Source organism: Epinephelus moara, chromosome 17, assembly GCF_006386435.1.
Source record: "Epinephelus moara isolate mb chromosome 17, YSFRI_EMoa_1.0, whole genome shotgun sequence".
In the NCBI taxonomy this organism is placed as follows: Eukaryota; Metazoa; Chordata; class Actinopteri; order Perciformes; family Serranidae; genus Epinephelus; species Epinephelus moara.
In genome coordinates this window covers 18615484-18641282 of record NC_065522.1, presented here as the reverse complement: position 1 = coordinate 18641282, position 25799 = coordinate 18615484, and the positions used below count along the sequence as shown (strand labels likewise).

At 42.1% G+C, this 25799-nt stretch overlaps 2 protein-coding genes and 2 non-coding genes across 4 annotated transcripts in view; all 4 read left to right on the top strand.

Annotated features, from left to right (window-relative positions):
* Positions 1-10221, top strand: part of LOC126404417 (uncharacterized) — an 18877-nt gene extending 8656 nt beyond the window's left edge. The window contains exons 5-12 of the mRNA XM_050067616.1: positions 1206-1317; positions 1686-1833; positions 3148-3195; positions 4513-4590; positions 5849-5986; positions 7338-7421; positions 7611-7661; positions 8664-10221. Of these exons, the coding sequence (XP_049923573.1) occupies positions 1206-1317; positions 1686-1833; positions 3148-3195; positions 4513-4590; positions 5849-5986; positions 7338-7421; positions 7611-7661; positions 8664-8774 (770 nt within the window). The 3' untranslated portion in view covers positions 8775-10221. The remainder of the gene's footprint in view (positions 1-1205; positions 1318-1685; positions 1834-3147; positions 3196-4512; positions 4591-5848; positions 5987-7337; positions 7422-7610; positions 7662-8663) is intronic.
* Positions 10222-12694: 2473 nt separating this feature from the next.
* On the top strand, positions 12695-25062 carry LOC126403677 (eukaryotic initiation factor 4A-I). Its single transcript, XM_050066383.1, has 11 exons — positions 12695-12809; positions 14255-14297; positions 14410-14542; positions 16302-16441; positions 20155-20323; positions 20952-21061; positions 21981-22124; positions 22252-22389; positions 23050-23139; positions 23920-23999; positions 24148-25062. The coding sequence occupies exons 1-11, from the start codon at positions 12787-12789 to the stop codon at positions 24290-24292; spliced, it is 1215 nt and encodes a 404-aa protein (XP_049922340.1). The 5' UTR covers positions 12695-12786; the 3' UTR covers positions 24293-25062.
* LOC126404749 (small nucleolar RNA SNORD10) lies at positions 19755-19893 on the top strand. Its single transcript, XR_007571523.1, has one exon. It is a non-coding gene; the product is annotated as a small nucleolar RNA SNORD10 (small nucleolar RNA).
* Positions 20527-20665, top strand: LOC126404748 (small nucleolar RNA SNORD10). Its single transcript, XR_007571522.1, has one exon. It is a non-coding gene; the product is annotated as a small nucleolar RNA SNORD10 (small nucleolar RNA).
* Positions 25063-25799: the final 737 nt, after the last annotated feature.

Genomic DNA, 25799 nt, shown 5'->3' with positions numbered 1-25799 from the left:
TTGCTATGTGTGGTATTAATTCAGTTTTGGGAAATCACGATGTCTAGAAAGCATCAGTGGCTGCAGCTGACAGGGACAGCTAACACTAGCAGCAAAGCTAACATCAGGACGTCATCTGTTAAAAGCCTCCCGTTGTCGGATACGACATGATACTACTCCAGTTAGCTCAATCATGTTGAAACTAAGATTAACTAAAAAATATTTTCTTCATGGATGAGCACACGTTTGATAAAACGGAGTTAAATCTCTCGGCATCCATTTTCAAGCTCTCTGTGTGTTTGTTTCCTTGCGGACGAGAAAAGGAGGAGCGCACATTTCCGAGAAGGCGTGTCCTTTTCAAAAATGCAAGAGGCGTTGCTTTGTTGTCGGCCGTTTTCGCCAGTGTGTTAAACACACTTTAGAAAGGAGTGTCCCCAGACTATCAGAAGGCGGAGATCTCTGATTGTCTGGTGGCGAGACTAGGACAAAGCAGGATTTTAAAGGAACAGTGTTTAAGATTTAGGGGGATTTAGTGGCATCTAGTGGTGAGTATTGCAAATTGCAACCAGCTAAAGCTTCTCCTGGTCAGAATTCCTTCAGAGTTCATTGTTCAGACAAAGTAATTTAAACCAGCTAATACACTGAATAAAGCAGCTTCATGTTACAATTCAGTGTTTCTCCTATGCTGTTTTGCACGTCACACACACAAGCCGCTGGACCAGCACCTGCTAATGTGTGCTGACCTTTTTTCTCCGATAACCTAAGATGCAGACATTCAGAGGGTTTTGCCAGGGAGAAGAAGAAGAAGAAAAAAAAATTCAGTGTTTTTTAGACACTCTTGTAGTGGAGGGGCTGCCAACTATGGTGGCTGACATGACAACGCAAATGGCCCTTTTTCATACCAGTGTTTGGTTTGTCCATTCTTGGCTACTGTAGAAACATGGTTGTGCATCATGGCAATCTCTGTAGCCGAGGACCTGGTCCCTATATAGATATAAATGGCTAATTCTAAGGTTTTTCAGGTGATTATACACTAAAGAAAACTTACTGATAATAATATATTCCATTTCTGCCAATATATCCCCCTAAATCCTACACACTGGACCTTTTAAAGGTTAAGTTAAATATCAGGACCTCTTGAGTGGAGATCCATATATATATGCCTGTCAGGCTTGTTGTAAAAATGATGGTTTGATTATAACATCTTGTGGCTTTCTTCTGTCAAGGTATTCTTGAAGAGTCTCTACAGCAGTACGGCAGTTTGATCCCCATCCATGTGGATGACATCGTGGAGAAGCTTCAGGACATCTTCAGTGAGAGCTTCTCACAGCCTCACAGGTCAGACACAGTGTTTGGTCACTTTTTCTTTGTGCTGTCATATAGTGTAGAGGAGTTGGTGCTGCAAAGAATATTGTTATTCATCTGTTCTTTTCTTAATAATTGACTTACAATTACACTGAACAGGGAAAATCCCACAAATAGTTAACTATCTGTCCTGTCATTTCTTGTTCCCTTGAGTAAATTATTAATGGACTAATCATTTTCAAATGTCATATGAATCCTTAATATATTCATGAGGGTATCTGGAGATTAATCAAACTAGCAGGGGGTATTTTATTACTTCTGAAGAGACACTATGTACGTAAATGAATTATTAAGCAAAGAACTGACTAATGTGTCCATGTGTGTGATTTGCTTCTCATTAGGAAAGCAGTGGTCCAGCATCTAATACAATCCTTCCAACGTTCGTCGGGATCAGCCCTGGCTAAAACATTCAGAGTCAATTACAAACGCCACGTTTTGACCATGGATGACCTGGGCACTCTGTATGGACAGAACTGGCTCAACGACCAGGTAAAACAATATGGTACAATTCGGTGACAGTGACTACCATTGACTTCCATCAACGGGCCCAGTAAGCTGTCTCAGTGAGCTCCCAAGCACAATTACACCTGTGCTGCTCCTTCTATGACATGCCAAAATATCCGCTGAGAAAATGGCCCATGATGAAGCTTATTAGCATCATGCTGCATGATTTGCATTGGTAAATTGTACTAAGGACATGCAGTAAATGAATGTACCCGAGAAGGCCTGAGCAAATACACACAAGAGCAACCTTTGTGGGAATCTTGTGTCAGACCAACTCATGCCTTTATTACAGGGTGTATTTGTGATTGGACTTATGGCCCAGACATGATGAAGGCTGACTGTTATGTCGCCTCGGCCAAAATGTTGCATTTAAACACAGCAAAGACTACAGCCAACGGCCAACTAGCACGTACATGCTGTACCTGCACTGCATGAGGGTCTGTGTCCACATAGCGTTTTTCTTCAGTAGAAAAGCGGTGGCAGGGCACTTGAAAGCGCTTCATCCCAGCACTTCATAAAAAAGCACTAATAGCACTTTTTGTAATGACAGGCTCTGCATGGGTATGTTTCTATGGCAACAATATCTTGACATTAACGTTAGCTAGGTAGCTATAGTAATGCTACATTAACAGAGGGTTTACAACACAGTTAACAACCAGCTTACAAAGCAAACAGTAATAAAAGCACAACACTCACCAGCAACATCCAGTGTCTGCTGGTTGATCTGCTCCCAAAAGTGGGCATTTCTGTCTTTGTTGTGACCGTTAGACAGTAGCATAGCTAAACCAGCTGCAGTGACATCACCAGAGCCTTTTTTCTGAAAAATGCAGAGATTTTCATTTAGAAGTGCTTGGAGTGGCCACACAAAAAAGGTGACCTGGTGTGTCAGGGCCTCTAGTTTCTATAACATCAATACAAACAGATTTTGCAGTATTCTGAAAAGACTGTCCTCTCTGCGCCGAAAATGAAGTTGTTCAGCAAAGTGAGGTAGAGCACAGCATTAAGTACGCTATGCTGGATTCTGACACATCATCCCCCAACACACAATTAGCACTTCCACTTCCTTGTGCTAAGATCAATACAATTATCTGACTTCTTGTTGAAGTCAGGCAAAATATAAAGTGTATTCAGAACATATAGATACACGAAAGGGAGGGGAGACGTCCTTTTAAACCAACAAATGGACCAAATGGGTTAAACACCACCTTTTGTAGTCACTGATCCAAAAAGTTACCGTCATTTTTCAAGATGTTTCTTTACATGTGACCTCTTCCTTTTTATATTTTCTGTTTTATCCAGATTATGAACATGTATGGTGACCTGGTCATGGACGCTGTGCCAGAGAAGGTAAGGAAATAAAGGATTAATACCAATGGCTTATGAAAGGGGCTGCTCACTGATTTTGCTCATTTCATCTCATCATGTGGAGAACTGCTTCTGTGAAAACAGTAATACAGTGTCTTCTGTGACTTTGAAAGGAGCCTTTTAAAATCTGATAAAATAGCCCTCATGACGTCATTGGGGCTATCTTGCTTTGAGCTTGAGATATCAGTTTATTAAAAGGAAGCCTATATTTCCAACTGGGGTTGTGAGGTTTTACAGATGTGGGTATTTAGCATGCAGAGGCTCTAAACAGTGAGTCGTGTTGGAAATGTCGATCCAGCTTGACCTATACAATACTTTATACACACAGTGAGACTTATTCAGAAGGTGTTTAATCCATATTTGGCAAAACAGCATGCTTGGACCACGCTTAATGACGTTTGTAGCTTTATATATTGCCTTGGTTAAGATGATAGTGCCCATTACTGATGTCTTGTGTTCATTCAGTAATCAACAAAGTGTTAAGCCAAGATTTTTAGCCATTCTAAAGGATTGGCTTTAGCCCAGAATGAAATATCTCAACAACTACTGGACAGATGTACAGACCTGGGGCCATATTCACAAAGCTTCCTGTTATGACGAGATGCTCACTGTGACGTAATTCTAAGAAAATTCCTAGAATTATGACATTTTTTAGGAATTTTCCTTCAGTTAAGACTAGATCCTTGTAAAGATAAAAGTTATTCACAAAGCTTCTTAACCCTTCCTAAAGTGAAAACTATTATGAAAAGGGAGGAGGACATTTGAGAGCCTTAAGAGTTTCTTAAGCAGAGGAGAAAATGGCAGAAAGACAAAGAGGAAGGAGAAATATTCTCCAAACTCTGAATGACAGTGCTCACATGTGCTCACATCTTCCACCTAACACAATAATGATATATCATCAGAGATAAAGTAATGTCAACACTGAGATATTTGGCAACTAGCCGCAGTGATGACTTGGGTCTGTCTCGATCTTCTATCAGCAGAGTGATCACACTGACAGTTACAACACTTTCACCCTCATATTGTGATGCAGTTCATCTGATCTCCACTAGGTGTCCACACCGTGCAGGCTCACAAAAGGGCATGTCTGTGACAACCAGTCACATTTGTTAAAGCTACTCTTACCTTTCTTGCATTTCACACAGCACTTAGAAAAAATTTGAACATCCACAACTCCTGCCTCCCTCCAAAGTTCCATCCCCCTCCTCCTGCAACTCCACCTCCCTCCAAAAAATAGGGGACCACAAAATCAGGCGGTTATCTACCCTGATTCTTACTTTCCCCTGTTCTCTTCCTCAGGTTCACTTTTTCAACAGCTTCTTCTATGATAAGCTAAGGACAAAAGGCTATGACGGAGTCAAACGGTGGACGAAAAATGTAAGTGGGTGTCAGAACCTTCCCACTCTCTGAACTGTTTTTCTGTTAAGTTGTTGGGGAGGATTTTCTTCAAGTTAAAGTTTTGCATGACAATTGTGCTTTTTTACGTAAATATGTAGCCATCATGTAATTGAAGATCACAAAGTGGGAGCACAAAGTCAGAAGAGTTTTCCTTCCCTATTAACCAAGACCCTCCTATTTGCAAAGCAGTTAAATCAGTCTGTTATCAGTTGAAAGTTTTTAGCTTATTCTCACCTCAGCATAAATAATGTGTAATAGCTTGTGTCTTGCTCTAAGCGCCTCTTTCCATCAACACTATCTGTCGTGTATTTAAGCGTTCTCAGACTGGATCTCGCTTTGTGATGCATTCAGCCATTAACACAATGACTGTGTCTGGGAAAACTGATATTTAATAATCCTCCTGTGACCTCTATACTGCTTAAGATAATGATTAGTTCATCCATTTTCTGCCACTTATCTGGGTGGCACTGTGGCGGCAGGATAAAAGAGGAAACCTAGATGTCCCCCATTGTGTTCTTGGGGATTCCTGAGGTGTTCCAGGGTCAGATGGGATAATCCCTGAGCAGGTTTAAGGTGTCCAAGGGTCTCCTTAAAGCTGGATGTGAATACACATCTAGGACGGAATTTAAACAGATGCCCGAACCACCTCAAGAGGCTCCTTTCAGTGTAAGGAAGCAGTGGTTCCCATATCCAACCATACTTAGAAGCATACTATGGTCACTGTGGTGACTGCTATGTCAGACATGTGACATTTAGTTATCAACCATCCAGTCACCAAACCTTAACCCGGTACCCAAGGTGTATATTTTAGATATAGTAGGACAAGGTGATATCACCTAAAATATCCAGATTCGATAAGCTCAACAGCAACTCCCTTATCAAGTCTTTCGATCATGATCTCTCTCGGTCTCTTTAGCCTCTCTGTGTCACTAGGAGCGTGTGTGTGATGTATACAAACATGTGCTTACTCAACATAGAACATGGCGGACTGCCTGAACTTCAGTGTGCCAAAGTGTGGATACGCTTTATTAAGTCAATGAAACTGAGGGATCAAATATTTGAGGATAGGCACTCCTGACAAAGCAGAGGACAAGTCCCCTGCTTAAATATGTCTGCCATCTATCACGTTAAAGAAAGAATTGAACTTAAGAAGGAGGAGTGCTCCTTAGTAGATTGTTATATCTCCTTTTACTGCTTTGTCCTCCCCTCTCTTCTCACCATGCTTTCCTTCTGTCAGGTTGACATCTTTCAGAAGGATCTGTTGTTGATCCCCATCCACCTGGAGGTCCACTGGTCGCTGGTCAGCGTTGACATTCCTCGTCGAGCCATCACTTACTTTGACTCTCAGCGGACTCTCAACAGACGCTGCCCAAAGGTAGGACCGGACAGCAACAGCAAGCTCTTACACTAGAAGATTATTTTGGAAAAAAGAAAAACATCCACAAAAGCCATTAGAGACCCTTAGGTTTTTCTTTGCATGTCATATCAGATGTGGAAACAGCTGTCAGTATCAGGTTCCATCTTTGATTACAACTGTGTATCAGTCTAATTTTAACAAGTAGTTTGTCAGTGTTGGAAAGTAAAACACACCTGCCAAGAGTGGTTTAACACCACAGAGAAAACAGTAAATGAAAAGATCAATGAGACATGTCATTCTAAATGAACAAAAAATAAGTCCACAGGGCTGTAAGACTAAAACCCCAGCCAGAGTTGGCTGGTTCCACAACGGTGGTTATCAGCTATCTTTGTTAACCCCAGCTAAACACCTCGGGCCCTGTGCATGTTCCCATAAAACAGGGTGTTTGATGTATCATTGGTCTTCTCCAGAGCACAAAATGGACCAATCACGTGCCACTTACTTGCACCTCGAAGAAATATGAAAAAATTATGTCATTATCTGTGTCTTCATGTACCTTGTATCTAAATACCAATTGACGAATCAGTTTTCCAAGCGGATTTCTATTAGCTGTAATATACCAATAGTGTAAAATGATGGACTTGAGCAAATTAGAACCAAGCATAAAAACATAATCTAAAGTGGTAACATTAAGGTATGGTTTAAAGGAATTATACCACATTTCATGTACAAATAAACATCATCATGATTCATAATATAGTGAACTATGATTGGACCAGAGAACATGGCAAACATATTTAGTAGTTCAGAGAGAGCAAGAGCAACCCTGCAAATAAAATACAGCAATATTTTTGCTCAGCTTTTCCGTATCACTGAGCTACTGTAGGTTCCCATGTAATAAAACAAAACACAACGTGATACAGACAGTAAGCACTGTTGTACTTGCACATCTTTTTTGGTGGCATTACTAATGTAACGTCATGGCTCAACAATTTTGCCTTTATAACACATTCCCTCTTTTTAGCCGATTTCAATCCAAAACTCCAAACGTAAATGTCTGCAGCATGAGTTACCATGGTGATCGATCCAGGTTAAAAGAGAGTCACCTTTGTAACGGAGAAAGCTCTGACTTTCGATTCAACATACATCGCAAATTCTCCAGTCTCACTTCATGGTACAGCCCTCAGCTGAAGCCCTGAGACTCAGACTGCTCTGATCCAATGTTCTGATGGAGTGGGTTTAGTTTATGGATATAGGTGGACTAATCAAATAAGCACACTATAATATTTTTCGTGTCATTATTCTGTGTCACTTTGTGTATGAATTACCTCTGCAGCATTCTCATAAAATGTTTTGTTGTTGTTTCCAGCACATTTTTAAGTATCTGCAAGCGGAGGCCATCAAGAAAGACCAACAAGACTTTTTGACGGGATGGAAAGGATTTTTCAAAATGGTGAGATGGTTTATTTGTTTCTCTTCTTTGACACAGACTCAGGTTAATCATTTCACAAAGCCCTCGCTGTGGGTGAAATGGGTTGTTGCTGCTGCAGCCAGTCATACATCACTACGGCTCTGCCATGCATTTCAGCTACTGTACTGCTATGTTGCTAATGCTAATGTGTGGTGGATTTTTTTGTTGCAGAATGTGGGTCGTCAGAACAACGACAGTGACTGTGGGGCTTTTGTGCTACAGGTGAGTTTGTCATGTCACAGTCCGTGTGCACATGAAGGTGAATTAATACCTCCCAACCACACAAACATTAATTTGTCCATTGTGGGAGCCTTAAAAAACAAATAGAGGCTGTGGCTTTGAGACTTTAAGCACTGGCCATACTTCATGTGTTGTGTTTAGCTAACTCAGCCAACCCTGATGTGCCTGTATGGGGAAGTAGGCCAATTTATCTCCATACACGAGTGCTTTAGTACCATTTCAGAAGGAATGTCCGTCTATACTAACATGCCGGAAAACATATGTCACATGACCATTCACATACACCTAGCATGTTGATGTTAATGGTTATGTAAACAGGAAGCAGATTGTCTACTCTGTGGCTGGTTGCTTGGTTACAGAAGATACTATGGAGAGGGAGAAAAAGTAAGAACAGAGATTTCTTTGCTTGGATTGATGACGAGACGGAAATGTTACTTAAACACAAGAGTATGAGGCAGTCAGGGTGGTGGAAAACAGATAGGGAGTTGTTGCCAAGCAAATATGGCAACATATTAAATTGATAATGGGAGCATCATTTATCGCTGGAGGAAGCCATGACAGTGGGACAGGAGTACCCATAAAAAAAGGATGAAATCACAAAAGGTATGCAGGCCTAGCTATAATGTTATGGCTTGACACTGATAAGACTCAGGCGGGAAGCGAGCGTGGGTGTCTCCATCATCGTTTTAAAGTCTCCACTTTCGCCTGCCTGGACAAAAACGCATCTATGGAGTTTTCAAACTAAAACATGGTCAGCAGTGTTTTCAAGGGTCTCTGTTTTAGGGGTTCCAAAACACCAGGTTAGTGTGGACGCTAGATGTAAATGCAGCAATAATTATGCATTTTAAAAAGCATGTTGAAGAGCTGAGCTGGTCACTCGTCACCGACACTGAATCATGTTACGTGTTGTTGTGACTGTCGTTTCTGCAGGCCAGTAACTTGTTTTTTTTTTTTCCTCCTCATTTCCCCTCCGTCATCCCGCAGTACTGCAAGTGTCTGGCACTAGGGCAGCCATTCAACTTTGGCCAACAGGATATGCCCCGGCTGAGGAGGCAAATGTACAAAGAACTGTGTCACTGCAAGCTCACCCTGTGACCCGCCACCCCCACCCCAGCCCGCCATCTCCACCCGCTCCCACCCTTAACCCTAACAAGATGGAGGGACAATGATACAACGAGAAGAGGGCAAGGGGAGCAAACGATTGACTGGCAAAAGAGAAACTTTTCAAAAACTTTATTTTTCTCTGCCAACATCCAGAGAAACCCCTTCTTCTATTGTAGGTGATGTCATCGTTTCACTTTTTGTCTCTCTTTGCTTCCCTCTCTCCACCCTTTGAAAAATTTGATTTCCATGTCATGGTTATTCCTTTGTGGTTGACAGAGGCCAAGACTAGCTTCCGTTTTGGGAATGTGCTAATCTTCCATCCTACCGTAGTCCATTTTTGTTTTACAGTCTGAATGGGAGCATGAAGAAGATGATGAAGATATCTAAAGCATACAGTCCAGATGAAGGGTTGGACCGCAGTTAGTCCAACCCGACTACTTACTTTCACGTTGAGATGCCTGAACAGTGAGTGCAGAGGTAGCACCGTGTGTGGACGGCAGAATGATCTGAACCAGTCTGTGTAAGCTTGTGGTTGAATAGTACTAGTGGATGTACATGCCTTCCATCCATCCAGTCCATGCAGTGTGTACTCTCAGCAAAACACCCAACATAAAGTCCACCTCCTCATGCTGCAGCCAGTGTGTTGTTGACGGTTCTATCTATCTAGTCAGCACATAATGTTTGCTACTGTAGTGCGACGTTACATTTCCAATGTATAATATTTGTTTTAACAGTTTCCTACAAGATGTTTAGACGAATTCAAAGTGAAAATGGAACTTACTAGTTGATGCTGCCATATTGAGAACAGAAAACACACTTTGAGCGTGTGAAGAGCCATTCTAGTGCATTTTTTAAAAATGGGAAATCAGAATTTACATACATGGAACACACCACATATTGACCCCTGTGCCGGAAACTTCCTCTGCCTCCATCACTCCTCCCCCAGATATGACATCGTCATGTGGGAGACTGGATCTGCACCCGTGGATCACCGCCCAAACAAGCCAGAACGACATATTGGCCCAAAGAAGGGGTATCTTTACATTGCATTTATCTTTTCTGTGTTTTATCTTGTCAGTAAATGTGTTGATATGCTTATTGCTTTAAACAAACGGTGTTAACAGGAGGACTACTAATATGTGTTATTTTCGGAGTAAGTACAAAAGAGATCCTCTGGTTAGTATTTCTTTGAAAGTTCGAGAGCCTTTTTTTTTTTTTGGTGAGGACCACGACAGCTACACAACAGATCCAGTTATGTTCACTATGGAGTTACAGCACCCTCCTCCTCTTCTTTTTATAATGAAAGACAAATTTGTTGATAGCTGTGTGTTTGTTTTTTTCTTTTTTTCAAACAGGAGTTGATGCAACAGAGTTGACAGTTTTATATATCTTCTACAATGCATTATGGTTGCTAAAAATAAAAATATGCGGCAAATGAGCAATTGTGAATTTAATTAATGTTTCCGAATGGCTATCAGCTGGATATGATGATATTCTGTGTCCAGGGATGTAACGAAGCACTGCACTGTAATCGAGGTTCTTCTTATACTTTATTTTAGAATTACCATTTTAATGCCACTTGACACATCTACCCCACTACATTGTCAAGGAAATATTGTCCTTCTTACCTCAAAACATTTACCTGACAGCCACAGTTTTACCTTGCAAATGAAGAATTCTTATAATTGGGATGCATTGCTACAGTTAAAGTACCCCCAAAAAATATATAAATATATTGAAATCATTTCCACCTCAGCCAAGTACAACAGCAAAATGCTACATGACACAATAATGTATCTAAAAATACAGAATGGCAGAAATCTGACAGTTTCTTCAGCATGGAATAAATTTGATACTTAAAGGAACAGTTCGCCCCAAAATCAAAAATACATTTTTTTTTTAACCTGTAGTGATATTTATCAGTCTAGATTTTTTTGGTGTGAGTTGCAGAGTGTTGGAGATATGGAGATATCGGCTGTAGAGATGTCTGCCTTCTCCAATGTAATGGAACTAGATTACACTCGGCTTGTGTTGCTCAAAGCACCAAAAACAACATTTGAAAACTTAACATCAATGTCTCTTTACAGAAATCATGACCCAGTTACTCAAGATAATCCACAGAGTTTGTTGTGAGCAGTTTCATGTAAGAACAATTTTCTTTCTACTGAACTATGTCCACCAACCAAATCACCATGCAGAAGGAAGAGTGCATCTACTAACGGACAAGAGGCTTGTGCTTGTGACAGCGTAAGATGTTAACATTAATGGCGTCCTTCTTGGCTGACTGTTACTTTTGGCATGGTGATGCAGTTGGTGGGTATAGTACAGGTGAAAAAAAAAACATTGTTCTGCATGAAACTGCTCACAACAAAATCTGTGGATTATTTCGAGTAACCAGGTCATGATTTCTGGAAAGATACATTGATGTTGAGTTTTTCAAATGTGCTTTCGTGGCGCTTTGAGCACCACAAGCTGAGTGCCATCTAGTTCTATTATATTGGAAAAAATCAGACATCTCTACAGCTGATATCTCCGACACTCTGCAACTCACACCAAAACAATCAAGGGTTGATAAATAGCACGACAGGTAAAAGGAAAAATATGTACTTTTGATTTTGGGGTTAACTGTCCCTTTAAAGTACATTTTGCTAATAATACTTGTATGCTTTTACTTACATGACTTTAAATGAAGGATCTATTTGTAATGGGGTACTTTTACAGTGCGGTTTTGCTACTTTTGCTTAAGTAAAGAAACTGAATACCACCACTGCCTTAGACGTAGCCTAACTTATTTTTAAATGGCACCTTGCATTTATTTTGATAGCTTGACAGTATGAGAGAAAAAGGAAACACAAGGAAAGAGGGAGTGATGACATCTGCTTTAGCAAAAATATATTGCCACCATTTTTGAATAACATTCATTCAGAATTAATATAAATTAATAGAAAAAATAGCTGTAATAGCCTATTTTACTTTTTGACGTCATGAATGGACTCTTCAGTACTGTAATATACCAGGACCAGTGGTGTAGTGGAGTTTATACTGGGTATACCCACCTCATTTTAGGGCTGTTTACAGTATACCCACCTATCAGCCAAAAAGCCACTGGAATATATAGGAGAGAATACCCACTTCCTCCTTGGTTACATACCCATCTAACTATTGGTCCACTCACCTTCTCAACTACCACTACACCACTGACCAGGACTCTACAGTATGTACACAGACAGGTGACAACAACAAATTACAAAGTTGGCATGTAGACCTTTAAATTATAGTTTTTTTCCCCTTAGATTTGTGGGTTGCTGACTTATTCTTTGAACTCAATATTCTTTCCATTTTTAGACTATTTTATTCTGGCAAAGTTCTTTCTATTTTTTTTCTTTGACTTCAGTATTCCTGAAATCCCAGCTCAGGCCAGGATCACAATTAATATGCAGTTCATTTATTATTCCAACTTGGAATAACAGTGTTTTGGTTTTATGAAATACTTAAAATTCATATTCCAAGCTTATGAATCGCGTTGTAATATAGTACAGATGACGACAGTATGACTCATTCAATCAGTCTCACAATGTTCTTGTTACATCCCTGGATACGAGATATGTCACTAATTTACAAGGAAATGTGGCTCAGGAGAAAACAAAAAAAACCTATCTGGGGTACGGCCTTTTGTCCGCGTTGACCAATGACTGATCCGGAAATGAGGGAGGTTAAAAATAGACACCAGCGCAGCGCGGGTGAGCGGAGCTTGGTTCCCTCTGACGCAGTCTGCCTGTAAAATGTAAAACCCCGACCCTCTAGCATGCTAAAGGTAAAACAATCGCGCGCCACTTTAGACGCTGCGGCCCGCCTATTTATATGTGACGCACAGATTGACCAATCACAACCCTCTGTGGGCGGGATTTCAGCTAAATGACGGCGAGCTGTTGCAATGAAATCCCTCTTTGTGTGTTGTCAACGTATATAAGACATCTCTGCCGCAGTTTCTTTCTTTGGAATAATGTCGGCTGAATATGATAATAGGTAAGGAAATGTTTTTATGGTTTTTGGGGCATTTTGTGTGTCAGAATGTGATTTAACGGTTTACGTCGGTATGTTAATGTTAGTTATGGATGACTGTTAGGGATGTAACGTTAGACGTTGAACGGAGCACCTAGTGCTTTCAGTGCTCGACTAACGGAAAGGCCTGGTGGCTCAGACAAACGTCACAGGTCTTTACGTTTTATCTAGTAAAAAAGACGACCGTATGTCAGATGTTGGCATTTTATGTCAAATGTGTATATTTTACTCAGTATATTGTGAGTCTGTTTGGCGGCGGGAATGATAGCGATCGCTGTTTGTCCTGAACGTAACCGAAGCAAATTAAATGGCAGCCGGCGCCTTGGGTAGCACGTGAATGCGCCTGGTCTAGGCCTTCCCGATTTCTGTTATAGATGCTTCTGTCGTTAATAGCTCGATATGAAAACGTATCGGTGTAGCGGAGCGGTGGATTTCTCAGCTTGTGTTAGAGTACAGGTCGGCTGTCGAAGCTGGCGCCTCAGATGTAAAGATATTTGTTCTTTTTCTACAAGGCGCGCACATGGTCGTCGTAGTGGTCGGGGAGTGCTAGGACAATGCCGGTAGCTTAGGCCGCTGAATGCCGTCGGAAGCGTTTTCCTCGACATTGCTGTAGGTGACGGTATATGTGACTTCCGTGAGGCATATACGCAGTTTGTGTTGGTATACGCTTCATATATGGCTTTCGCTGACGTGACAAGCTAGTTAAAATGCTACCGTTACATGTAGACGCGCAGGGCCTGTTGGCAGCGGCAATGGCGGGCCGGGGGCTACAGCCAGCCGAGGCTTTTCTTTATTCTTACTGTCGCACTTTTCGGATTACAACCACGTCTTAAACCGTCATTAACATTTACGTCTTGTCTAGTCAGAGAGAAGTTGTTTGTTAATTAGCTAGAGAGTATTTGAGGTGGCTAGGCCGTTATTTCCATCGACGAGCTTCCGACTTTTCAGCCCTGAGTGGAGAAACGACCATCTTGAAATGTATGCAGTAGAAATGGCGGACCCGTGATAAGGCGTTTGCTTACAAGCACAAGGAGTAAACGGCAAACTGATGCTAAATGTCATTTTAGCAGCCCAGAAAATGGTGTTTTGCCTGTTTAGGAGTGAGTTTGTGACATGGGGAATACTATCTACTTAGGTAGGCGTTTGTCAAACTAAAAATATATTCAGAAGATTATATTAAGTGCCAGTTAAGAGATGAGACGTAGTGTTGTATTTAAACATTAGGAACATTTATTTATATCCATCCACATTCATTATAACATGATGGCAGCAGTCATGTTTGGCCTTCTGCTAAGGGCATTTTCATATCTATAATGGACTATCTACAGTGTGTTGGCCTGAAACATTATGTTCTGATGTGATGTGAAAGATGAAAGCTTGTAAACACTCAATTGTCCTCCTATTCACAGAGACAATGGCCCAGAGGGCATGGAGCCAGATGGGGTCATCGAGGTGAGTCCCCTACAATTGTGGCACTTACAATAACACAAACAAGCAGATTTGAGATCATATCTTTTTTAATATGGTGTCTGTGTGTTTCCACAATTATCTTAACCCCTTCCAGAGCAACTGGAGTCAGATCACGGACAGTTTTGATGAGATGAACCTGCGCGAAGCTCTGCTCAGGGGAATTTATGCCTATGGTTTCGAGAAGCCTTCTGCTATCCAGCAGAGGGCCATTATGCCTTGTATCAAGGGTAAGTAGCGCTTATCTTTTATAGAAGTCACCATTTATTTCTTCAGTACACCTTATTTACAGTTATGAGAGATATTGTGTGTTATTCACACTCAGAAATGGCCCACCTAACAACTACATGAGTACAGCTGCACTTATTGCTGCATGCTGCTAGAGTGACCAAATCACATATCTATGGCAGGCTCAAAGGCGTCACAATATAAGGGCTGTACCTGAAGTAGTATTGGCGAAGGCTCACTTACACTGGGTAGCGATAGGAGTTTGTACCAGCATCTGGTTCGAAAGTTTCAACACCAGAGCAGATAGTCGGATCTGCCAAGCAAAACAAGTGTTATGCTATCCTCTGTTTCCAGTTTTTAAGCCTGCCGTGCTGTTATCTTGTGTTGGCTGTGGTAGCGACACAGCTAAGGAGTGATTTTATTGACAAAACAAGATTCACCCATACAGTGAACATAAATAGAGTAAATGTACTAAAATCAAAGCTTGAATTGCATGAAGATTAATCACTAATACAAAAATAAACTCTTAACATCCAGATTTTAATATCACATCTAACACTAGAGATTCAACCCAACTGGACACTGAGCTTGTCTTACCTGCCATCATTTTAAAATTGTATTGATTCCAAATGCGTAATCCATGTGAGCTAAGTAACTTCAACACATTAGTTGCCGTTAAAATGAAAGTTATAGTGATTTACTTGATTGAAATGTGTTCTTTTAGCTCACTGTCTTCCATCGATGAGTTAAACCAAAGTGTTTTTTGGGCCTGTTGTGACAAACTGTCAGTAGCTCCTGTGTGTTAAATCAGGCTGTCTAATATAAAACAAACAAACATTTAAACAGACTTGAAGAAACTCTCCAGCATAGAAACATGCCCTCTTTACAGAGATTGTGCTATGGGGCCGCTGCAGGTCCCTTCTGTGCGTCTTTGCAATTTACTCAGAACCAAACAACAGTGGCGTCATTACGCTCGAGTTTGTGGTGTTCAGATAGCATGGTGGTATTGCGGAAGCAAAAGAGGGGACTGATGTGATGTAACACAACAGTGTTGGCCTCTAGTGTGACACGTGTCTGTAGCGCTTTCTAAATGATAACAATTGTGTAAACACGGCAATAACAATTATTTACACGTGGCAGCTGCGGACATTTCAGCAGCTATTCTTTTTTCTTTTTTTTTGAGTTAGCTGCTAACTGCTATCAGCTACGTTATATCTCCCAGCGGTGGGTCACACGCTTAACATGTCGTCAAAATGTCCCACCCATCCCGTCCTTACTTCTGTTCCGCAAACTGACTGTTTCATACAGACATTGTTTAAGCGCTGTCACTTTCTCAGCTTAAAGGCGAGATAACTTGTTCTCCCCATTCAGCGATTGTACTGGTTAAATGGAATGGAGAGGAGGTAGCGTGAAATTCCTGCCTTGCATAATGGGCTAATGTGACAAACTACACAAAGTGTGACACACTGTATTTCCATTCAAAGAAAATACCTGGTGTTGTGATCACAGTTTACTGTCCTTGAAATATAGTACACTCTGCTTTTCAAACGCTTCCAGAAAGTGTCGTTTATTCTGGCCAATAGGATATTTTTAGACTGCCATCTTGGCCACAGGGCAACAGATCTCTTCTCTGTGCAATTAGCCCCGTACCCATCCTGGCTTTTACAGGACATTGACAATTACTGTTGTTTTCTTGTTGCTCATGCTCTCTGGCTGCACTACAGTGGTTGATGTCTTCTGTTTATCTCTTTTCACTTTTAGGTTACGATGTGATCGCTCAGGCCCAGTCTGGCACTGGGAAGACTGCCACCTTTGCCATTTCCATCCTCCAGCAGATTGATGTGGAGCTGAAAGGCACTCAGGCTCTGGTCCTGGCTCCCACCAGGGAGCTGGCTCAGCAGGTATGCTCAATGTCAGATAAACAGTGTGAGAAAACTGCACTGAAATTGTGCTGTGGGGGCCGTATGACATGATATGTTAACATATTTAGCAGTTTCCACAGGTGCTCCTTACTGCTACACTTCACTAGATTTAGACTGTGTATGTGATTATTGAAATATTTGGACACATTAGATCATAGTTACAAGGATGGTGTAATTCAGTTTCTCTTGGCAGGTAAGAGGCCAACTTTTCTCCCTGCTTAAACGGTCTCATGTGTTTCAGTACAGCCTGTTGCGTAACAGCAGTGTTTCAAAGAACACGACTACAGTTCAGCCAGGCTCAGTAAATCAGGATTGCTTTCAGGAAAGTTCTTTCTAATGAAGTCTTACCTGAATTGCCATAGAAATGTTTGCCCTCTGACTCTCCCACTCGGGTTCTAGAGTTAGAGCTTTGTGTCACCTCAGGCTAAACCAGTGTTACAACCTGACAGACACAGTTTCAGTTCAACTTCCTCCTCTATAGTTCCTCAAGACTGGACTGAAGAGAGGTCTGAACTGCAGCACATTTCAGATGTATTGATGCCTAACTTAAGATGTAGAGTTTGAGACTTTAATCATGTATCTGCACATGCTCCAGTCCTTATGTGCTCCTGTTTGACTACCTAATACATTTGCCTCGTGGCAGTTGCATTTTTCATCTATTTGATCTAATTCTTAAGCATGGTGCAACTGGAAATGGAGTTCAACCTATAACAGCACTGAGCTCCTGATGCTGGCTGTTGTATCATAATTAATGACGTCTTTTGCATGTACTATTTGCAGCGTGGTTAACTGGCTCACAACACTGTATGATCATGTATACAGGATGACTAACAGTGACGTAAACATGGCCATATCTGAAATACAGTCAAAACCACAATAAGACTCATTATTGGAATATTAGTGTGACCCCTGCAAGTTCCTACAGCTAGACCAGTCCCAGCCCCTGTTAAACTAGGTGTATCCTCTCAGTGGTGTTAGGCGTAAGGTTCGTACGCCCATTACATTACATAGCTTCTTTTCCGTGGAGCCCCAGAGCTCTGAAAGTTATCACAGCCTTTGGCTATGCAACTTGTGAATTTTTGTAGCTAGGCGCTGCTGTGTTTTTAGTTTGGCATGGGTGTCTGAGGGAATGCTGGCCGAGCAGGTCTGCCTGTACAGAAATCTCTGCAGCTCTTGTTTGAGAGACCACAGGGATAGCCAAAGGCCTTAAAATCAGGAAAGAATCAGTGTTGGTGGGGGGTCACAAAACGTATGTCTTCAGTAATCATATTAGTTACTAATCCAACAATTACAATGTTGTGTTATTGTTCAGTTATTGTCTTAATGGGCAGACAAAAAAATCAAATGTGCACATAGCGACAGCATCCAGTGTGCCTGTGGAGACGCGCATCAGCCTTGGCAGTTTTGTGCCTAGGCTCCAGACTCCTCCTCCTCATGAGGTCTAACCGCTGCTTTAGTGAGTACTAGCCAAATAAGCAGGTCTAATTTACTGTAATGGTTTGCTGAGCTAGTGAATATGTGAGTCAGCCATTATTGAATAGCGTGAGGAAGGCCAGTGTCTTATGTTTTATTTAGGCCTATTGATATAATAATTTTAAGCAATCAATACTTGTACTATGCTGTGCTAGGACTGACCGCTTTTATGAAATCAGTATGAAATAACTTTGACTTGGAGGTGAGCGACAATAATTGCAGTAACCAAATGCAACACTTACGGCCAGGGTCCACCGGGCACGTCAGTGGCGCGACACGTCTGCAGCGCGAGTCCCGTAGCAGCTCGCCCCCCTATTAATCAATTACAGCGGCTCCACCGGCAACGGGAGCGGCGCGACAACCCTCTATTTTAGGCGGCTCTTCTATTTTTGTCGCGCTACGCTCCCCTATGCGACCCTCCAGCAGATTGAAAACTACATGAAATAGTGTGCTAAATGAGCACAATGTGTTTTTAAAGGAGCTATATGTAAGAAATCTAAAGCAAATAGTCGTAAAATCATCCTAATATGTCACAGAGACTAAGGAATAATGTTCATATAACATACTGATCTCACCGACAACAATAGTACGGCCAGAATATTCGCATTAAAAAAAAAAAATTTTACGGTCCGTGTTTGTTTAGAATTTGTGTTTTGGCCTGTTGCGCCACCCACCGCCGTCTACCAGTCACACAGTCAGTAGAGTCTCAGCATCAGTTACAGTTACGACTGGGCTACAGCAGCACGGCAAGCAGCATTAGCAGTGTCCCGGTACATAGCATTGGCAGCCGGCTCCTCCTCAGCTGTATCCCGGCAGCAGCGTTAGCAGCAAAGAAGCCGGACTTGCTCGAACGGTCCGCTGGAAAACCGAAGATCAAGGACGCGGCGACGCAGCCCTGCCACGGCAGCCGCCTGTGGGCAAACAAATCAGTCTCCAGCGTGCCGCTGTCCAGCAACCTCGAATCTGTAGGGGAGGGGGGGCGGACACGACTCGCGGCAGTATTTTGAATTTGAGTCCAGTAACCGTTTTGGCCACATTCTTACATATAGCACCTTTTAATGAATAAACCATTATCAGAGGTGATATGTGATGATTTTTTTTCATGCATTTACCCATGTTTATCCGTGACATTGTGTAAATGTCCGTGGCGGACATTTGAAAGCGAGTAGATGACAAACAGTACAGTAGACTTGTAGATAACTCAAATATATGTAATAACTTAGGTGGGAAATGCTTTAACATTTCATGGCTCAGCAAACGGTAAACAACCCCGCTGGCTTCTCTACGTATCGCTTCCGTAGGCAGTCAGTGGAGCCCAAATGAATACGCCGTGACGCTACGCTGGCGTGACACTTACGTATGCAGCCGGTGGAACCCGGCCATTGGCGGTTCATCAATGTTTACTGCCACTGCCAGGCAGCCTACTTTCCCGCTAATCCTTTGAGTATTTGCTTATCCGTAGAGTATTTTGTTTGTACGTTGCTTGGCGTTTCAGTGCATGTGTGACGAAAACGCATTAAGCATAAACGCCTTTGTGCAATGCTCATAGCTGAACAAAGCTTTAGCCGTTGTGCTACAGAAAGAGAAATCCCAGAGTAATGTATAAGCTGACCACAAGTGTGGTTAATCACAGTTTGTAGGTTCAGGTAAAGGTTTGCCCCTTACCCCTTGAGATTGACTCATGTTATTAATTAATACTCTATAAATGTTGACAGTGGAAGATTAATTTGTGAATTTTTTTTAATTTTTTTTTCCCCCACTCCAAAATTGACAAATCAAACCAGTCTTGTAGTTTAGTGCAGAATCAGAAGAGACCTGCTGTATAATGATGAAACCCATGCGTGTCAGCTGACTCTGTAACTCTCTGTTGTGGTGTTGCTTGGGTTGGCGTTTTGCTGGCCTGAGTCCTCGGCACAGCAGGATTCCAGAGACGTGATCATACATCACTTCTGAATACAGCGCCTCATCACCTTTGAATAATCACCATCACTTGTATTCTTGCATGCACACTATAAGTATATGAGAACTTAAAACATGTTGGTGGGCCTCACTGTGGTGAAAGAGAGTCTTTGGCTGTGTTTCAAAACAGGTTTACTAGAATCCATAGCATATTGATGATGATTGATGGTAAACTGTTTCTACTGTGTTTGACTATTAAGGGTTTTTATGGCCTAAACATGAATTGACCCACAGTATTCCCCCTTTTCCCCCTCCTCTAGATCCAGAAGGTGGTGCTGGCCCTGGGTGACTACATGGGAGCCAGTTGCTACGCCTGTATTGGAGGGACCAACATCCGCAATGAAGTCCAGAAGCTGCAGGCTGAAGCCCCTCACATTGTGGTGGGAACCCCTGGCCGCGTCTTCGACATGTTAACCCGCAAAAACCTCTGTAAGTCATCATGGGAAGTGATCATGTGTCAAGCTGTCAGTAGGCTGACTTAATTGAAATGGTTCCCCAAATTGATTACCAGGACATTGACCCATGTTATTGATAAATGCTCTATAAATGCTGACAATGGAAGATCAGTTTTTTTACTCGCAAGTGATAAATCAAACCAGTCTTGTAGTTTAGTGCAGAATCAGGAGACCCGCTGTATAATGATGAAACCCATGCGTGTCAGCTGACTCTGTAACTCCCTGTTGTGTTGTTGCTCGGGTTGGCGTTTTGCCGGCCTGGGTCCTCGGCACAGTAGGATTCCAGAGACGTGATCATACATCACTTCTGAATACAGCACTACATCACCAAGCATATGAGAACATTGAACATGTTGGTGTTCTGGTTCATTCATTTCATGGTCTGTCCGTCCTGGAAGAGGGATCCCTCCTCAGTTGCTCTTCCTGAGGTTTCTACCGTTTTTTTTTCCCCGTTAAAGGTTTTTTTTTGGGGAGTTTTTCCTTATCCGCTGCGAGGGTCATAAGGACAGAGGGATGTCGTATGCTGTAAAGCCCTGTGAGGCAAATTGTGATTTGTGATATTGGGCTTTATAAATAAAATTGATTGATTGATTTCCTTGCAGCTTCTAAGTACATCAAAATGTTTGTGCTGGACGAGGCTGACGAGATGCTGAGTCGAGGGTTCAAGGACCAGATCTATGAGATCTTCCAGAAACTGGCAAGCAGCACACAGGTAAGAACTATGTGCCAGTCTCCTCTTCTTAGTTTGTTTTCTTCTTAGCCAGCCATCCAAACTGTCTATGGTAAAACCTAGACTCTCTATTGTTTGCTCATAAGATGATATTTGGTTAAAATATAATAAAACTTGATTTTCTCTTTATTGCCCAGCTGTAATATGGGTACTCTGTTCAATCCAAGGTTCCCTCTCCTCCCATCTGCAGTGTTGGTGAAGGACTGAATGTTCCTTGGTATAGAGGCGCATCTGCCCTCCACTGTGGCTGGGTTTAAGTCCTTGACTCACAACTAATTGGCAGATTACATTCAGTCTTGTTCTCAATGTATTGGTTTGGTTTTGATATTTAAGGCTTTTTACTGTGTATATAATGGATCAAAATTCCCTCTTATAAATATTTTATATTGCTGTGAAAACACCAGCACAATTTCTCCTTCACACAGCTGTATTTATTCAAGGTTCTTGCCAAAAACTTTCAAGATTACATTTAAACACATCATGATAATGTTTTAATTTACCTTTGCCCAATACTCATTTCTACTGAACAGAGCTTGAATGCATCATTAACTCAAAGCAGCCTCCGTTAGCTGCTAGTTCGGGCCACCAGCTAATTTGCTCTCCTGTCAATTTGTAACAGATTTTTTTTGTTCTCAGTGTAGCATTTTCAAGGGGGGGGGAGAGTGTCCCCCGATTTGTCTAGTGAGTTTACTGCATCCTTAATACGTCACAGGGAAGATCTCTGTTCGTCCAAACATGTTTTCTGTTGTCCCCGTGACAATGGGACGCTCATAAGTGTCGAGCACTGCTTAACCACTGCCATCGGTGAATTTCATTTGTTGAAAGGCCAGTGGCATACCTGGTACATGTTCATTTGAGTGTGAACACGTGTTAAACAGCCCTCTCTTATCCTCCCTTCCAGGTTGTCCTACTGTCGGCCACCATGCCAGCTGACGTGTTGGAGGTCACAAAGAAGTTCATGCGTGAGCCTGTCAGAATCCTGGTAAAGAAAGAGGAGCTGACCCTTGAGGGTATCCGCCAGTTCTACATCAATGTGGAGAAAGAGGTGAGCAAACATTTTCCATTATTGCATTTAGTCTGCAAACTATGCAGATGACAGGAGGACATGTGGTGTAAAGAGGAGGTGAACTTGGTTGAGCCTGCTGTGTGTCTGACCTGGTGGTGATCCTCAGGAGTGGAAGCTGGACACGCTGTGTGACCTGTACGAGACACTGACCATCACACAAGCGGTCATCTTCATCAACACGAGGAGGAAAGTGGATTGGCTGACTGAGAAGATGCACGCCAGAGATTTCACCGTGTCTGCCCTGGTAAGAGACTGCATTTAAAGAACCTTTTTTATGACCATGTCTGAACTGCACGAACTAGATACAAAATTCTTTGATTGGCAACCTTTTGAATGATGTCAAACCTTGTGTTTGATCCTTCATTCTGTTTTTGTAGTCATAAATATTCAATATTCACATCTTGGAATGCTCTGCCTCTGTATACTTTGGTGTTTAACATTTGTGTGGGATTTAGAGTATTCTGTGAGAAGTAATGCATTTAGATATTTTTAATTTATGGATATCTAAAGAACTCCACTGTATTTATAATTCGACCTGTGAAAACAAGACGCCAAGTTCAGGAGAAGCTGTTAGCCAGGGGTTAAAGCTGTGACACTTGAACTTGTAACTTTAAGGGCATGAGCCATATAGTTGGACTGTTCTATTTGACACTCCTTGTTGTGAGTACCACACCATGTAATTATGTTTTGTTGTTGAGGCCACTGAAAGAAATTCCAAATCAACTTGATACAGCAATAAATTTTTGCTCTATTAGTGACTTGCAGTCTCTGCCCTCACAAACTATGTGATGACAGCAAACATGTTGCAGTAAAAATAACTGTAATGGCTCAGTCAGCAAGTCCACAGGGTGGCCATTTGGATTCAGCCTTTGTCTCACATGTACCTCCCATCCTTGTGTTTCAGCACGGTGACATGGACCAGAAAGAGAGAGACTTGATCATGAGGGAGTTCCGCTCTGGCTCCAGTCGAGTCCTCATCACCACTGACCTGCTGGTACGTACACTAACAGCCTTTTACACCCACTATCTAACAGCTGATGTGTTTGCTTTTAAGATGAGATTACTCTGTGCAGTCCAAGGTTCCCTCTCCTCCCATCTGCAGTGTTGGTGAAGGACTGAATGTTCCTTGGTACAGAAAGCTATCTGCCCTCCACTGTAGCTGGGTTTAAGTCCTTGACTCACAACTTATTGGCGGATTACACTAAGTGCTGTCCTTCACTGTTTAAGTTTCGTAACATTTGGAGGGACTTACTTTTGACTGTATACACTTGTACACAAACACATCTACAGAGTGCTGCAGGGATGGCGTTTACCAAGTTCTGTGGTAAACACAACCTCAGAGATAATCTTCATAAATTAGCAGCACTTCGGTCACATGACTGATGTCGCCACCACAATGAGGCCATTTGGGAACAACCTCTGTAGTCGTATTTAGACGCGTGTCAGCCACAGCCATTTTTAACGTTTTGTTCTACGGCCTCGGTACTTGTGAATTTTGAAGCTCTTAAGTGTGTTAACCACAGACCTTAGTTCAGGCATCGAAATCCCATTGACTATGCGTCGAGTGCTAAAATGCTAACTCGTTTCCAAGTTTCATCGCTCATACCTGCAGCACTCAGTCTGGAAGTCCAAGAGAAACGACACTAATGCGGACGTTTTGCGGTCCCCATGCAGTGCACTGATTAGCTTGTGAGCTCCGTCATGTTCACTCTTTTTGTTCTGTATGCATACAAATGACTGCTATGCAACTAATGGTAAATGTGTTCCTCCTCAGGCCAGAGGTATTGATGTCCAGCAGGTGTCCCTAGTCATCAATTACGACCTGCCGACCAATAGAGAAAACTACATCCACAGGTAAGAATACAACGACAAGCGTAGGGTTGTGAAACTAAAATTGGTAGACCTTGTAATTGTTTCCCATCTTTCATCCTGAATGATGTGAACACAAGTCATCCAAATGCTCTTTGCTCAGTGAAACTGATTTTATTTTATTTTTGGTCAGGATTGGTCGAGGTGGTCGTTTCGGCAGGAAGGGAGTAGCCATCAACATGATTACCGACGATGACAAGCGAACCCTGAGGGACATTGAGACATTCTACAACACCACCGTTGAGGAGATGCCCATGAATGTGGCCGATCTGATCTAGAAGAACCCACACGCCCATCTCCACCCCCTCCTCCCCACTTATTTTAGCAGTCAAAACTTTGTTTCTTATGCGATCTGAATTCTAAGAACTTCCTTTTGCTAAATTCCACCATGACTTTACCCTCTACATTCTAAGGGAAGGAAGAGCACGGCCATTATTCCTTCCTAACCTTTGAAATAGTTTTCTGGCCGGTTTTTTGGAAGGATGAATTACTGACCTGCTTCAACTGCTTGCCATAGTCCGCTACCCCATATTGGCACCTAAATTCTACCTGCAGCTAATCCCGCTGATGGTTTACAAACTGAGGACTTTTAACATCAAACAAGAGTTTGTACCTCGGTCCCACAAGTGCAAAACATAACCGCGTTTCCAAAAGCACACGAACAACAAAGTTGTTTTCAAAGGACTCTAGCTCTGACTGTTGGCAAAAGCTTAACATTAAATTAACGCGGCTCCGTTGATAAACACGCATGATGCTAACAGGAAGATCAGCGACGCTTTTGTGAAACGCGGCTGTGGTTTGCACCTGCACGGCGTCACCTGGTGCCGCACTGCTCGGTGACTCAACGGTTTAGACTGCAGTCCAGTTTGGACCCAACAATGATGTAAATGAAACGGGACGTGCTGCATTTGACCAGATCAGTATTGAAACAACCTTCAGTGTACTGGAAACAGCCTTTTAACTCACATCCATTATCATGTTCAGAAGAGGTTTTGGGGCTAGAGTACACAGGGCATATTCAATAAAAAGACCTATATAGTAAAATCCATCATGAATGAGTTGTTTACCCTTTTGATCCTTTTACTGCTGTTTCATATATATATATTTTTAAATTGCTATTGTACATACAGCTTGACTTGTACAGTCACTTGTGCAGTAGCATTCAGTTGAAGACCGACCGGTGGCCACAGACGTTCGGAGGCAAAACGACGGTGAGTGCTGTGGAGACTTTGCCTCTCGACCCTGACGACCTGGTTGGATTTTCACCTCTAACTCTTTGACATTACTGTTCATTTAGATTTTATTTTTAAACAAAAATTATTGGATTTTTGATAAAGTGGCGGTGTCTTTGTAACCTACCTCGCCAACATGTTTGGGGGAAGGGGGGGGCCCGTCTGATATGAAAGGACCAAACTACAGATGAAGTATATAGAGATCCCCGACCCCTCCTCTCTCTACTCTTTCTAAGCGCTCTCATATTAAAATGCCTGTCATCATGGGGTTTGGTGTGTAGGAGAACCGTCATGTTTTGAGGTGTGTAGTCAGTGCTATTTTTTAAAAATGAATTTACGCAATTGTTAACCTTTTTGAGACAGAAACAGTATCAAGTTTTCTACATTGGATTCTGTATAGTATTTATTTTAATGGTCTTTCAAAAAAAAAAATAAAGGTTTCTCCTTAACAGTGTAAACTGGCCTCTGCATTGTTGAATAGCATGGAAGCTGTAAGGGCCAAACCCTTTGTGGAAAGGCTAGTATTTAACCAAATGACAGCCAGCACTGCTTG

Coding starts and splice junctions, on each gene's coding strand:
- LOC126403677 (XM_050066383.1), top strand. CDS start 12,787: ATGTCGGCTGAATATGATAATAG. Junction 16,442..20,154: donor CCAGGGAGCTGGCTCAGCAG/GTATGCTCAATG, acceptor CCCCTCCTCTAG/ATCCAGAAGGTGGTGCTGGC. Junction 23,140..23,919: donor TCATCACCACTGACCTGCTG/GTACGTACACTA, acceptor GTTCCTCCTCAG/GCCAGAGGTATTGATGTCCA.